Genomic DNA, 14,014 nt, shown 5'->3' on the forward strand with positions numbered 1-14,014 from the left:
GGGTACCCGTACCATTTCACAAAAAAAGTTTTAAAATGTTAAAAAAAAAACAAGACACACCTTGGGACAAGTCATTTATTAAAAAAATAAAAAAATAAAAATGTCCCAAGAAGTCCATTCATCTTCTATGGCTCCGCCAACGGACCGAAAAATAAAATAAAAAATATAATACTGAGATAGGTGGCCTCTTCACGAGACTTCAAAACCTCATGGTTGCAGAGATCCATCTTGAGTGGGACATAGCCTTCTTGGAGCAATATTCTAAGGAGCATATGGGCCCTAGGGGTTTGCGATGGGATATGCACCTCCAACAGGGAGACTTGGAGACTGAGACATGGTTTTGTTATTTTAATGAGGCCGGTATCAGTTTTTTGGGTTTCCTTGTAGATAAAAAAAGGGTGAGATTGTCTAATATTGACAGAGATTAAGGAGCTCAGAGATCAACTTCTCCCACATAAATCTACACCTGAATACACCTCCCATTCAACTAACTTAAAGAGGCATCGCATAGTAGCCCATTATGTGTCACTTACCTGACACAGAAGCCCGCACTGTTGCCGTTTAACCCACGAGCAGGGAGCTTCCATCTTCGCCCCTCTTCCTTCCGGGGCCGGGAACTCCGGCTCTGTGACTGGCCGGAAGTCGCCGCATGACCCTTAATAGAAATGGCACGATGTGCCCTTTCTAAATCGGCGCATGCGCCATAGTTATCGGCGCTCGTCTTTTTAGTAAATATCTTCTAAACCGTGGAGGTTTAGGAGATATTTCAAGCACCTGCAGGTAAGCCTTAATATAGGCTTACCTGCAGGTAAAAGTGGTTGTACAGGGTGTACAACCATTTTAAATCAGAATGTGTTGTATTTATGCACTTAATTGTTTATTGAATTTAACAGCACAACACATTGTTTATATAGTTACAGTATATTCATCGAAAAATCCCCAGATAAAATGCTACGTTAATTGTGGCAAAGTCAAAAGTTCCCAGGCATTCAGAAATGTCTGCATGCATTTAGCTAGTGCTAATCTTGACATAGCAGTCCACCTGACAGCTGTCCGTGATAAATGGCAGCAGGGGGAACGACCAGAATAGAAAGGGAAGCACAAACTCTAGCTTGAGCCAACCTATCAGCTGCTGAGTTTCACTTGCAGTGCCAACACCACTCATGGTGAATTTGTAGTTTGCCAGGATCCAACTTCCATTCTGACTTTGTGCAAGTGCCACTCCAATAAGTATACCAGTGAATCCCTTCTGTCCAGAGGATGACTTCCCTGAGACCCTTCATCTGTGATGATCTCTTCCGATTCAACAACATGTAAGGATATGGAGATATTTGGAATAACCATTTGTAATGTCACTTCCATTATAAATGAAGACTAACCTTTAAAATACATGCAACTTCATATACATTTTGCAAACAGATAAGAAGACTTTTCAGTGGTTTTATGTAAACAGCAAATTCTGTTGAATTATTCAACGCTTTAAAGTTTAACTGTTTTTGCAGGTTTCAATAAACATATGTGATCTGATCAGCATGATTTGCAGAGAATGACACAAATTTTAGGAGTATTGGTTGTGCCACAAGAGTATTAGATCAATGCACTCTGTTTTGTTTCACTCTATTCACAACTTTGCATGGTACAAGTACTTATAACTGTGCAAAATTTGTTATATTTGATATAGTACATTTATCATCAGGGCTTTTGATGCTGGCTGTTGGGAGATGTTGCTGGAGTGGATCTTTTGTTTATGGGTGGGAGGATTTTCATACATATTACTTAGCACCACAAAAGGATACTTGTTTCTGTATTCTCTAAAAGGGGCACCACTGAGAGGTGGGAAGGGGAGAAACCAAGGAATGGTGCTCTGAGGCGCATAGGGGGCAAGGACCTGCACCTATTCTCTGAGGGGAAAAAGCCCTGTTTATTGTTGACGTGCAGAATATTGTTCAGTTGCATTTGCCTACATAGGCTTTCTAGTGACAGTTGGTGGAATTCTTTGGAATCTTTGGAATTCTTTGGAATTCTTTTAAAGATAATAAAAACACATGGTAATGCTAAGTTCCACATGCACACTGTATATAATACAATAAATTGGTTAAAAAAAGACATATTATTAAATTAGATATAAAGTAGGTTGGGTCTATCTATAAAAAATTCTCAAGCATTCACACAGCTACTCACCATAATTTGTGCGATATGTTTACATTCTGTAGTCATTAGCTCCACCTAGTGGCCATAATGTGGTATTTTCCCTATTGGGGTATGCCAGGAAAATACCGCACTCGGCCCACTAGATGGAACTGATGGTTATAGAAAGCAAACATTCAACACACATATATTGATTATTTATGATACAGTAAGGGAAAAAAGTATTTGATCCCCTGCTGGTTTTGTAAGTTTGCCCACTGACAAAGAAACGATTAGTCTATAATTTTAATGGTAGGTTTGATTTAACAGTGAATGACAAAATAACAACAAAAATATCCTGAAAAACACATTTCAAAAAAGTTATAAATTGATTTCCATTTTAATGAGTGAAATAAGTATTTGATCCCCTATCAATCAGCAAGATTTCTGGCTCCCAGGTGTCTTCTATTCAGGTAATGAGCTGAGATAAGGAGCACTCTCTTAAAGGGAGTGCTCCTAATCTGAGCTTGGTACCTGTATAAAAGACAACTGTCCACAGAAGCAATCAACCAATCAGATTCCAGTCTCTCCACCATGGTCAAGACCAAAGAGCTGTCCAAGGATGTCAGGGACAAGATTGTAGACCTACACAAATCTGGAATGGGCTACAAGACCATCGCCAAGCAGCTTAATGAGAGGGGACAACAGTTGGTGCGATTATTCGTAAATAGAAGAAACACACAGGAGTATCTTGTCAATGGTCTCAAGGCAGCTGGGACCATAGTCACCAAGAAAACAATTGGTAACACACTATGCCGGGAAGGTCCCCCTGCTCAAAAAAGCACATGACAAGGCCCATCTGAAGTTTGCTAATGAACATCTCAAGGATTCAGAGGAGAACTGGGTGAAAGTGTTGTGGTCAGATGAGACCAAAATCGAGCTCTTTGGCATCAACTCAACTTGCCGTGTTTGGAGGAGGAGGAATGCTACCTATGACTCCAAGAACACCATCCCCACTGTCAAACATGGAGGTGGAAACATTATGCTTTGGGGGTGTTATTCTGCTAAGGGGACAGGACAACTTCACTGTATCAAAGAGACTGTGGACAGGGCCATGTACCGTCAAATCTTAGATGAGAACCTTTTGCCCTCAGCCAGGGCATTGAAAATTGGTCATGGATGGGTATCCCAGCATGACAATGACCCAAAACACATAGCCAAGGCAACAAAGGAGTGGCTCAAGAAGAAGCACATGGAGAGGATCTACAAAGAGGTGTGGGACAAAATCCCTCCTGAGATGTGTGCAATCCTGGTGGCCAACTACAAGAAATGTCTGACCTCTGTGATTGCCAACAAGGGTTTTGCCACCAAGTACTAAGTAATGTTTTGCGAAAGGGGCAAATATTTATTTCACTCATTAAAATGCAAATTAATTTATACTTTTTTTGAAATGCGTTTTTCTGGATTTTTTTTTTTTTTTTTTTTGTTATTCTGTCTCTCGCTGTTAAAATAAACCTACCATTAAAATTATATACTGATCATTTCTTTGTCAGTGGGCAAATGTTCAAAATCAGTAGGGGATTAAATACTTTTTTCCTTCACTGAAACTGTGTAATTATACAGTGGCAGGTCGGCTTGTTCCCGCGAATCGCCGTAACTGTACAGTGACTCCTTTAAGAGCCCTAGCAGGTGCGCGTGTGCCCGCTGGGCGGCAGGGGACCCGATGCGCGTGGCCGCGATGTCTGCCAGCCACACGCGATCGTGGGAACAAGAGCCAGAACGGGGATCTGTGTATGTAAACACACAAATCTCCATTCTGACAGGGGAGGAGAGACAGATCTGCTGTTCCTAGTAATTAGGAACAGCGATCTGTCTCCTCCTCCAGTCTGTCCCCTCCCCCCACAGTTAGAAACACACATGAGGGAACACATTTAACCCCTTCCCTGCCAGTGACATTTACACAGTAATCAGTATATTGTTATAGCACTGATCGTCAAGTGTCAATGGTTCAAAAAAAAGTGTCAAAGGTGTCCGATCTGTCCGCCGCAATGTCGAAGTCCTGCTAAAAATCGCAGATCGCTGCCATTACTAGTAAAAAAAATAATATTAAAAATGCCATAAATCTATTCACTATATTGTAGATCCTATAACTTTTGTGCAAACCAATCAATATACGCTTAATGCGATTTTTTTTTACCAAAAATAAGTAGAAGAATACATATTGGCCTAAACTGATGAAGAAATTATTATTTTTTTAGTTTTTTGGGGGGATATTTATTATAGCAAAAAGTAAAAAATATAGTTTTTTTTTTCAAAATTGTCACTCTTTTTTTGTTTAAAGCAAAAAAATAAAAACTGCAGAGATGATCAAATACCACCAAAAGAAAGCTCTATTTGTGCAGAAAAAAAGGATGTCAATTTTGTTTGGGTACAACGTCGCACCACCGCGCAATTGTCAGTTAAAGCGACGCAGTGCCGTATCGCAAAAAATGGCCTGGTCATTAAGGGGGCAAATCCTTCCGGGGCTGAAGTGGTTAAAGAATAGACTGCTATATGTGCAATGAAATGGGGAAATATATAACAATTAAAAAAGAAGACCCATTAATTACCTGTATACATATATCACACTCATATACAACCATATGTTGTGTATTTAGCACAAATGAACCACTACTTTATCTTTTCTTCATTCTCTGTGGCTAATTACATGTATGCAAAGCCAAAACTTCTTTTTATTTTTGGATAATTTTGTAGAAGGATTAGCACCCCTGTCAGGTTTTTATTGCTATCTGTGTCCCTTCTGGGGAGGTTCATCATCACTATTAATCTTGGTGACCATTGTCTCTGGTACTGAAAATGATGGTTAATTCACATTTTAGATGTGACATAGAAACAGGAGGTGAAGGTAAGTGGAAACACTTGTTCTGGTGACAACTGTTCAAACGGGAATTTTCCCTTTCTTTGAAGAGATCCCTTCTTACTTCCTGCTGTATCTCCCGGGCAAGAAGTGAAGAGAAAGCTCCCAAACACAAGAAAAAATAAAAACATAGCACGACAAGGGCTTTAAATATACATAATCTAACCAAAACTAGCAAAAAGTGTTTTGGCTTTACATTTACTTTAAGAATTTGTGTAACCTAAGGTAGGATATACATGTTAGACATATAATTGAGGCTAAGGCTGGCCGTACAAGGAAAGGTTTCCCCAGATTTTCTCATAAAGAAATCTATAGATTCCCCTATCCACACTGTATCAACAGTGTGGATGAATGAATGGATCACTGCTAGCTGCTGTACTGGGACAGCCGGCACCCCGCAACCATCAGAACCCCTGAACAGTGACAGCCCGCTGAATGAGAGAAATGGATTGGTTGGACGAATGTCCTGCTGTCAGTTATTGTCAGCTGCAGTCAGCTGAACTTTTTCCACCTGGCTCCTTCTATTTCCTAATAGAAGTTGGTCAAGCTGAGTGGTATCCGCAAGGCCCTCGTGGCTCAAATTCACAGGATTTGGCTAAAATGTGAACTATGTATGGCCAGTTAAATCTCTGTAGGTTAGAGCAGATTGATAAATTCCTCTCTTCAGATATCTGAATGTAGTGCCTTATAAAAATCAATGCAAAGGCAGAGCTTTAAAGCAGAGTTCCGGCCACATTTTTTTTTTTTTTTATTGATCCGAGCATAATGCGTTATGCATAAAAAAAAACGATTATACAAGGTTAATAGTGGATGTTGCTAAAATATAAATGTAATACTCACAAGTTTGTCCCTCCTGTTGTGGCCGTTGCCATCATGATTGTGGCCATGTGTAGCCCAATCGATATCTCTTCCTGTATTAGCTTTAGAGAGGTGCGTGCTGGGTAACCAGCATGCACCTCTCGATCTCGCGCATGCGCGATTCACCGGCCGTAGCGCCGATTGTTTCTAAGGTTGCAATAACAATGGGCGGCGATGGAGGAAGGTCCCACCCCGTTGTGATGGCAACATCACAGTACTGCCCACAGACTCCTGGGAAATGATGACACATCATTTCCCAGGAGCAAAGACGCAGGAAAGAAGTGACGAGGAGCTCCGCGGACCAGGAAGTGGCAGATTAGGAGGACTACATAGCAACAGGGCGATTCTGGTAAGTATATAAAAAAATTTCCCCAAATGTGTTTTTATAGGTTTAGAGGAGTCCGATTCTGAAAAAAAAAATTTCAGGGTGGAACTCCGCTTTAAGCTGCAAATGCTACTGTCATGGATGCATTCTGCCATTGCATAATGAATGATGCTGAATATCCCCCAGTCAGCAAATGAGGCAGGCTCTATGTGATTTAATGTAGTTTATAGAACAAACTTTGAGAAGCTTACAGCGTGCAGTGAAATCAGACTTTTTAGTACAGGACAGTCTTCAGCCTGCACAACTGTGCAAGACTGAAGGTAAGGCTGGAGTTCAGCTTTAATCTAACTCCTAAAGTAAGCCTTTGACACTTAACTTTTTCCTACTCTTAACCTCTAAAGCAATCTTTTAAGACTTGACCTCAAAGTAACCCAAACCTTAATACTTAACTGAACATCTAAGGGGGGATTTTAACAAGTAACTCATCCAGTCCATTCTGGGGCCACATACTGTATAATGGGAGGGTAAGGTCACCCATCATAGTGGTCTTGGTGACTAGTTATAAGCTAGCCTTGTGTCTATGGATTGCTTAAAACTGATTAAAGCGCAGGCTAAATCTGGCCATACATGGCCATACATTCAAGGTAGAAGGGGGGATCCTCCCCACTGTGCCATTGTATTCCAACAGCTGGGAACTCCCATTGTCAGAATACACAGTACCAACACTGCAGCCGCTGATCATGCATCTTTTATCCAACAGGGCAGTTGATCAGAAGTCAGTCGGTAGATCGACTTACTCACTAGCCAGTTTATTAGGTACACCTATTCAATTGCTCGGTAACACAAATTGCTAATCGGCCAATCACATGGCAGCAACTCAATGCATTTAGGCATCTAGATGTGGTGAAGACAACTTGCTAAAGTTCAAACCAAGCATCAGAATGGGAAAGAAAGGGGATTTAAGTGACTTTGAACGTGGCATGGTTGTTGGTGTCAGACGGGCTGGTCTGAGTATTTCAAAAATGCTGATCTGCTTGGATTTTCACACACAACCATCTGTAAGGTTTATAGAGAATGGTCCAAAAAATCCCTTGTTAATGTCAGAGGAGAATTGGCAGATGGGTTCGAGATGATAGAAAGGCAACTGTAACTTAAATGCTGTAACCACTTGTTACAATCAAGGTGAGCAGAATACCATCTCCGAACGCACAACACATCAACCCTTGAAGCAGATGGGCCACAGCAGCAGAAAACCACACTGGGTGCCACTCCTATCAGCTAAGAACAGGAAACTGAAGCTACAATTCACACAGGCTCACCAAAATCGGACAATAGAAGATTGGAAAAACCTTGCCTGGTCTGATGAGTCTCGATTTCAGCTGCAACATTCAGATTGTGTGGTCAGAATTTGGCGTAAACAACTTATCCTACTTCCAGCAGGATAATGCACCATGTCACAAAGCTCAGATCCTCTCAAACTGGTTTCTTGAACATGACAATGAGGTCACTGTACTCCAATGGCCTCCAAAGTCACCAGATCTCAATCCAATAGAGCAGTCAGTATGGACCAAAATCTCTATGGAATGTTTTTCAACACCTTACTGATTCTTTGCCACAAAGAATTAAGGCAGTTCTGAAGGCAAAGTTGGGGGTCTAACCATGTACTAGCAAGGTGTACCTAATAAAGTGGCCGGTGAGTGTATGTTCAACTGCAGTGACCACGTATGGATCAGAATTTGGACAGTCCCTGCTGAACTAGCCGAATTTCAATCCATGTATGGCCACTGCATTTGAGCAGAAGTCGATCTATCAATCGACTTCTGTTCAGCCACCCTGATGGATAGAAACCACTCAATCAACAGCTGCAGTCAATGGCTGCAACACTGATCTGTGTATTTAGACAGTGGGGGAGTATTTCACTGTCAAAATACAATATTGCAGTGGGGAGGATTCCCCATCTACCCTGAATGTGTGGATGGGGGGGATTGATTCAGTTTTTTTTCGTTCAGTCCGCTGGCTGAACAAAGAAAACGGAACTGTGTATGGCCAACTTAAGTCTATTGTAAGGGATTATCTACCTCCTGCAATAAGGAATATTATGATTGACTATGGTCTTCTTTGAGCCATATAAATGTGCTGTTGACTTGTACATAAAAATGATCATGAAATTCCTCGGTGAAGCGTAATGGTTTTGTAATTCATGATCAGGAGTTCCGCTCCTTTCATAAGAAGTACTTGTACTGTATATATTTTTAGGAGTTCATGTGACTCTTTTTCAACATGCCATTTATATAATTTATTATTTTTTCTACAGAAATTTGGATCCCCTCACAGAAACTGTATCCTTCCTGAATCTCTTGCACTATAATTCTATTAATTACAAAGTACAGAGAATGCAACTTAAAGAACCTTAATGTTTAGGATTTTAATTACAAGGTACTTTGTTTTGTTAGAAATTGTTGGTTTTCCTTAATAAAATTTCCAGTATAGAATTCCTTTCTATTTAGAGTACCTGTCACACTGGCCAGAGTATTGCATCATTGCAGAGGCTCCTGGAGGAGAACTTATGGGCTACAGTAAGTACTTCTTTAATTCAAAATTGTAAAGTCAAAATAAGAATTTAAGAGTTATTATCATGGTATTAGCTGTCCCACAGCATGCTGAAGTCAATATGTTTCAGGTATTGTCTGGTGGTTTGCACTTGTTGGCTTTCTAAAGCAAACCTGTATTTTGCCTAAGGTGGGCAACACAACAGATTTGTGTTATTTACCCCAACAAGCACCAATGCTATTGTCAGCTTTTCAGAGTGAAGAAAAAAAAACAGGGTGTGGTGGTAGATCATGGACTGAAGGATCCTGAGTAGCTGGCCATGGGTTTCTGGTAAGGCTCGGTTTCCACTATTACGGCCCCAAAGTCGATGTCGATTTACAGTGAGATTTTGCAATGCGATTTCATGCGACTGGAGAGAACCATTGGAGAACAAGTTGCACCGAAGTCAGAACAAAGTAGTACAAAAACCTTTTTTGGAGCTGCTGCGACTTGAGTCGCTCCAATTAGAATGGGGACCATTGAAATACATGTATTTTGACTTGTTATGCGACTTCACATGTGTCAAGTCACACAACTTGCAGTAGTGGAAACATTGGGCGCCTCTACCAATCGAACTACCTAAGGGCCCTTTTTGCTCTGACTCTTTCTACCAAGAAAAAAAAAAAATACTTCCAGGTATCAAGAGACATGAGCCTACTCCTTATTAGCATTATGGAAAAGTGTTGATGCCTAGTCATAGATTTAGTGGTGGGAAGAAAGTCCACAGCTTTTTGGAAGTCAGAAATGAAGATCTAAGCTTTTACATGGTTTCCTTTCCTCCTCACTCCTGGTTGCTAAATTGAGCAAACGACTAGCATTGGATGGTATGTGTTGCTGGAGGACCTGCATGTGCAAAGCAAAAGTTTATCCTAATTCCTTTGGATAACCCAGCTCTATGATCCTTCTTGGTTTTTCCCAACTACATGGAAGTGCCTCTCCTGCTGCTTCAACAACTTGTTTCCTCTAATCTTCCCTCTTTTCCTATTGCATTCTTTGTACACCTCTTCATTTGTTCTATTCATGATCTGAAGTGCACAGATTTGACCATTGAAGTTTTTGCAAGACAGAACAAACTATTAGGTGATTAAGGTGGTTGTAAACCTCAGACATGAAATATGAACAAAGCATATCCCTCTATAGTGTGTACTTGTCTCAATTAAGAGCACTAAGTTGGAGAATGTGTGCAAATTGTCAAATTATCCCATAGCAATAGGACTTTTTAGGATGCGGAGCTCCGCATCCTAAAAAGTCCTATTGCTATGGGATAATTTCCCAATTTACCCACATTCTCCAATTTCAGGATGTGAATGTGGTAGCTTTCCCTAGAACTAGTAACATATCTTTAAGAGCACTAAGTGTAATTTCTGTCTGCTGCTCCATTCCTGTGCTATCTGCATTAATCGCTTCTGACAAGTTTTCCTGACACCAAGAGAAAAAATGGTGACAGGGATGGACCACCAGCTGATTGACAGCCTCAGCTAGGGGGGTCTCAGACCCCTTTTTCTGACCGCTCAGATAAGCTTTATAAATCCTGGAATTTGAACAGCTGTAGAGAAGAGAAGACTGCAAATTAACAGGTACAACATATGTAGGAGGATTTGTTTAATCTCTGTGTATCACCTAAGACCAGGCATGTCCAAAGTCCGGCCCGCGGTCCAGTTTTGAATGGCCCGCCTGGTTATCTAAACCAGCCTTTCTCAGCCAGTGTGCCGCTGGATCAGGGCTGTCAGATGAGCCCAATCCCCTGCCGAACTGTACATCAGCACTGTGAGAAGCTCCGTCAGCCTCAGTGGTGAAAGTAAAGTGCAGGGGAGTGTGCTGTGCTCTCTGCTTCCCCCTACAGTGCAGTACCCGGCTAAATGAGGAAGCTGGAAAGGTACTGTACTGTGCTAGAAGCTAGATTCATTTTAAAAGGGCTTTATTCATGTGTCTGTGCATGTGTGTCTGTCTGTATGTGTGTGTGTGTGCATGTGTCTGTATGTGTGTGTGCGTGTGTGCATGTGTCTGTATGTGTGTGTGTCTGCATGTGCTGTATGTGTGTGCATGTGTCTGTATGTATGTCTGTATGTATGTGTATGCATGTGTCTGTATGTATGTGTGTGCATGTGTCTGTATGTATGTGTGTGCATGTGTCTGTATGTGTGTGTGTGTGTGCATGTGTCTGTATGTGTGTGCATGTGTCTGTATGTATGTCTGTACGTATGTGTATGCATGTGTCTGTATGTATGTGTGTGCATGTGTCTGTATGTGTGTGCATGTGTGTGTATGTGTGTGTATGTGCTTGTATCTGTATGTGTGTGTGTGCATGTGTCTGTATGCATGTTTCTGTATGTATGTGTGTGCATGTGTCTGTGTGTGTGTGCATGCGCATGTGTCTGTATGTGTGTGCATGTGTCTGTATGTATGTGTGTGTGCATGTGCCTGTATGTATGTATGTGTATGCATGTGTCTGTATGTGTGTGCGGGTGCAGGTGTCTGTATGTATGTGTATGCATGTGTCTGTATGTGTATGTGTGTATGTGTCTGTGTGTATGTATGCCTGTATGTTACTTTTAATCTGCCCCCCCCCCCGATTCCTGTACCATCAGAACTGCTTTTGTAGGGCTTGTTTGTGACAGCAGCCAGGACTGCTGCTCGTCTTAAAAGCAATCCATGCACAGATCGCTTTTCAGAGGCATTTGACAGGCGGTAAAGAGGCATTATTTTGCCTCCTCACCACCTGTTTTAAGCCCGTAAATGCAGCATCACTATACTGCAACCGTGCAATGCACACAGTTGCGGGATAGTTGCAGTGCAGCCCCATTCAGCCTGGGTATACCTCCTGCTGCAGCCACAGCATGTGTACACCCCCAGCTGCTCCCTCTGCAGCTAAAGGGGAGAAGTTGGAGGTGGTAAAAACAGCTTAACCATGTGGTTTTACTGCCCCTCCAACCTGACATGTGAACAAGCCCTTGGTTCACATCTGTGTGGCTGCGTGCTGCGTGTAGGGCAGCTCATTCATTTCAGTGGGCTTCCCTACCCACAAAAATGCAGGGAAAGAAGTCCCCGACCTTTTTTTTTTTAAATTGCACTGAGAATTAACGGTACCCCTAAAGAGCAGAGCATTCGCCTGTGTGTCAGGAATGAGCGCGACAAAGGCTAGAGAATTCTTGTTGGGCAGTGTATTAGTGCTCGGATGAACACGCTTAGACCGAAATTTAACTGATCCTTTAGATGATTGCATGAAATCACAGTGCTCCTGCCAAATATCTATGACTCCTGGCAAAGAGAAGACATGTATTAGAATGCCAGCCAAAGTTTTTGTCCCCATGCGCTTGGCCATTCAGTATTTTTGAGGGATCTGGCTGGCAGCATGATCCTGTGTAAAAAGGGGTCTGTAATGCATTTCAACACGTATGGACATATATACACTGTATCGCTACCCCCCTGAGGGTTGCTTAATGAAACTGTACCCCACTGGTTTCCCTGACACACACACAACTCAAGTAAAACAGTTGAACTTTGTTTACTGAGGCATTAAAGGAATTAGAGTTTGGTAACATAAGTTTGTCTTATATTGGAGTTCCACTCTGACAAATAATGCTAACGGCAAAAACAGTAATAAAAGAGGATAATAACTGATTGCAAAATATAATGAACAATTACTCAAGGTTAAGATCCTGTTTAGGTTGAGACCTATGGGGACAGGCAGAAGAATGGCAGAGGAATGACCTTTACTTATGTCAGACCACTTCCTTCTGTACCTCGATACCACAGATCCAGAGAATATATAGTATTGTACTTAATTCAACACAAACAATTTAACCTTTAAAACTTTAACCCACTATTATAATAAATAGGAGCCTATGTGAAAATAGGGCCTTTATGGCACCACGGAAATCAATACCTTGTGGGAAGGGAGGCAAGGTGTAGTCCCTTTGCAGGAAAGAAAACCTTGTCTTTAGCTAGCTCTTTGGTGATTTTCAGGAGATTGTAAAGGACTCCACCCAGCCCATCTCTACTGGCATCTTTATAAAGTTCATATGGCTTAGACGGGTCAGCATAAGCCAACACAGGGGCTTTGGTAAGACTCCTCTTTAGTCCCTGGAACGCTGCCTCACAGTGAGGGGTCCATTGATCTTGAATGGATTCTCCCTTCTTCCAAGCCCCACGTTTCTCCAGGTTTGGCTTGCCCTTTTTAATCTTCTTCTGTGGATTGCAACATTTCGTTAAGTGGCTGGGCGATCTTGGCAAAGTTCACCACAAATCTTCGATAATAGGAGAAAAAGCCTAGGAAAGACCGTAGCTCAGTCACCATTCTGGGTCTGGGCCATGTAGTGACCACCTCCAATTTCTTGGGGTCAGTGGCTATACCTTCTGCCAAGATGACATGGCCCAGGTAGGTGACTGATGTCTTGTCAAATGTACACTTCTCAAGAAACAACTTCAGTCCTTCTTCATGGAGTCTCTCAAAGACCTTTTTCCAGCCATGCTTCATGTTCTTCTAGGGTTCTTCCGAACACAAATGTAGCCAAGGTCAGCTATTATGCTTATAAGTTAGAGACATTTTCTGTGTTGTTAATGTGGGGTTGGCTCCATCTAGTGTTTGTTGGACTCTATGTGTGCATTTCCTCTCTTCTTGTGAGAGGACGTAGAGCAAAGCACAATGGGACCTGTAGTTAAGAATGCTGAAGTGACACTTCCAACAGGACTGATCTGAACTACAAGGAACAGAATGCTGAGTGCACAGAACAGACTGCTGGGAGGGGATATAAAAAGGGCTGGCGCGGCCTAGATCAGCCTCTCTGGACACCGTTTTGACTCTGCCAGCAGGAGGTCTGTGTTACAGGGAGTTTTCTGATTATTTGTGGCCTACACAGCGGGGAGCCGGACAGCTATATCCAGAGGGATCTCTGCAGACAGCATCGCTTCATCAGTGCAGTGATCAGCAGGTGTTTCAGGTCATCCAGAGGCACCTGCAATTCAGATTCCTATTCCAGTGAGCTGCAGAGTGGCGCAGCGGCCATCATTTTCCAGAGCAAAGACACAGAGAGAGATTTTCCATGCCCATATGCATCCCCTATTGTGGTTGTGCGGAAGAAGAATGGATCATTACGCATGTGTATTGAGTACCGGAATCTAAATCACTGCACCATCCCTGACCAGTAGACAACTCCCTGCATTGAAGATGCCCTTGAGTGTCTTACTGGGGCCAAATG

The 14,014-nt window shown here is 42.1% G+C and overlaps 1 protein-coding gene across 2 annotated transcripts in view; it reads left to right on the plus strand.

The window, feature by feature from the left end:
- The window catches only part of LOC141141587 (N-alpha-acetyltransferase 20-like), a 54,270-nt gene that overhangs the window by 16,913 nt on the left and 23,343 nt on the right, over positions 1 to 14,014 (plus strand). Inside the window, exons 1-3 of one of the 2 annotated variants that reach the window (XM_073629171.1) lie at positions 1,149 to 1,313; positions 8,542 to 8,566; positions 8,713 to 8,803. In XM_073629171.1, the coding sequence (XP_073485272.1) occupies positions 1,261 to 1,313; positions 8,542 to 8,566; positions 8,713 to 8,803 (169 nt within the window). In that variant the 5' untranslated portion in view covers positions 1,149 to 1,260. Of the gene's footprint in view, positions 1 to 1,148; positions 1,314 to 8,541; positions 8,567 to 8,712; positions 8,804 to 14,014 lie in introns of those variants that run through there. The other variant, XM_073629170.1, reaches the window with a different exon arrangement.

The sequence above is a fragment of the Aquarana catesbeiana genome, linkage group LG04 (assembly GCF_042186555.1).
Source record: "Aquarana catesbeiana isolate 2022-GZ linkage group LG04, ASM4218655v1, whole genome shotgun sequence".
Lineage (NCBI taxonomy): Eukaryota > Metazoa > Chordata > Amphibia > Anura > Ranidae > Aquarana > Aquarana catesbeiana.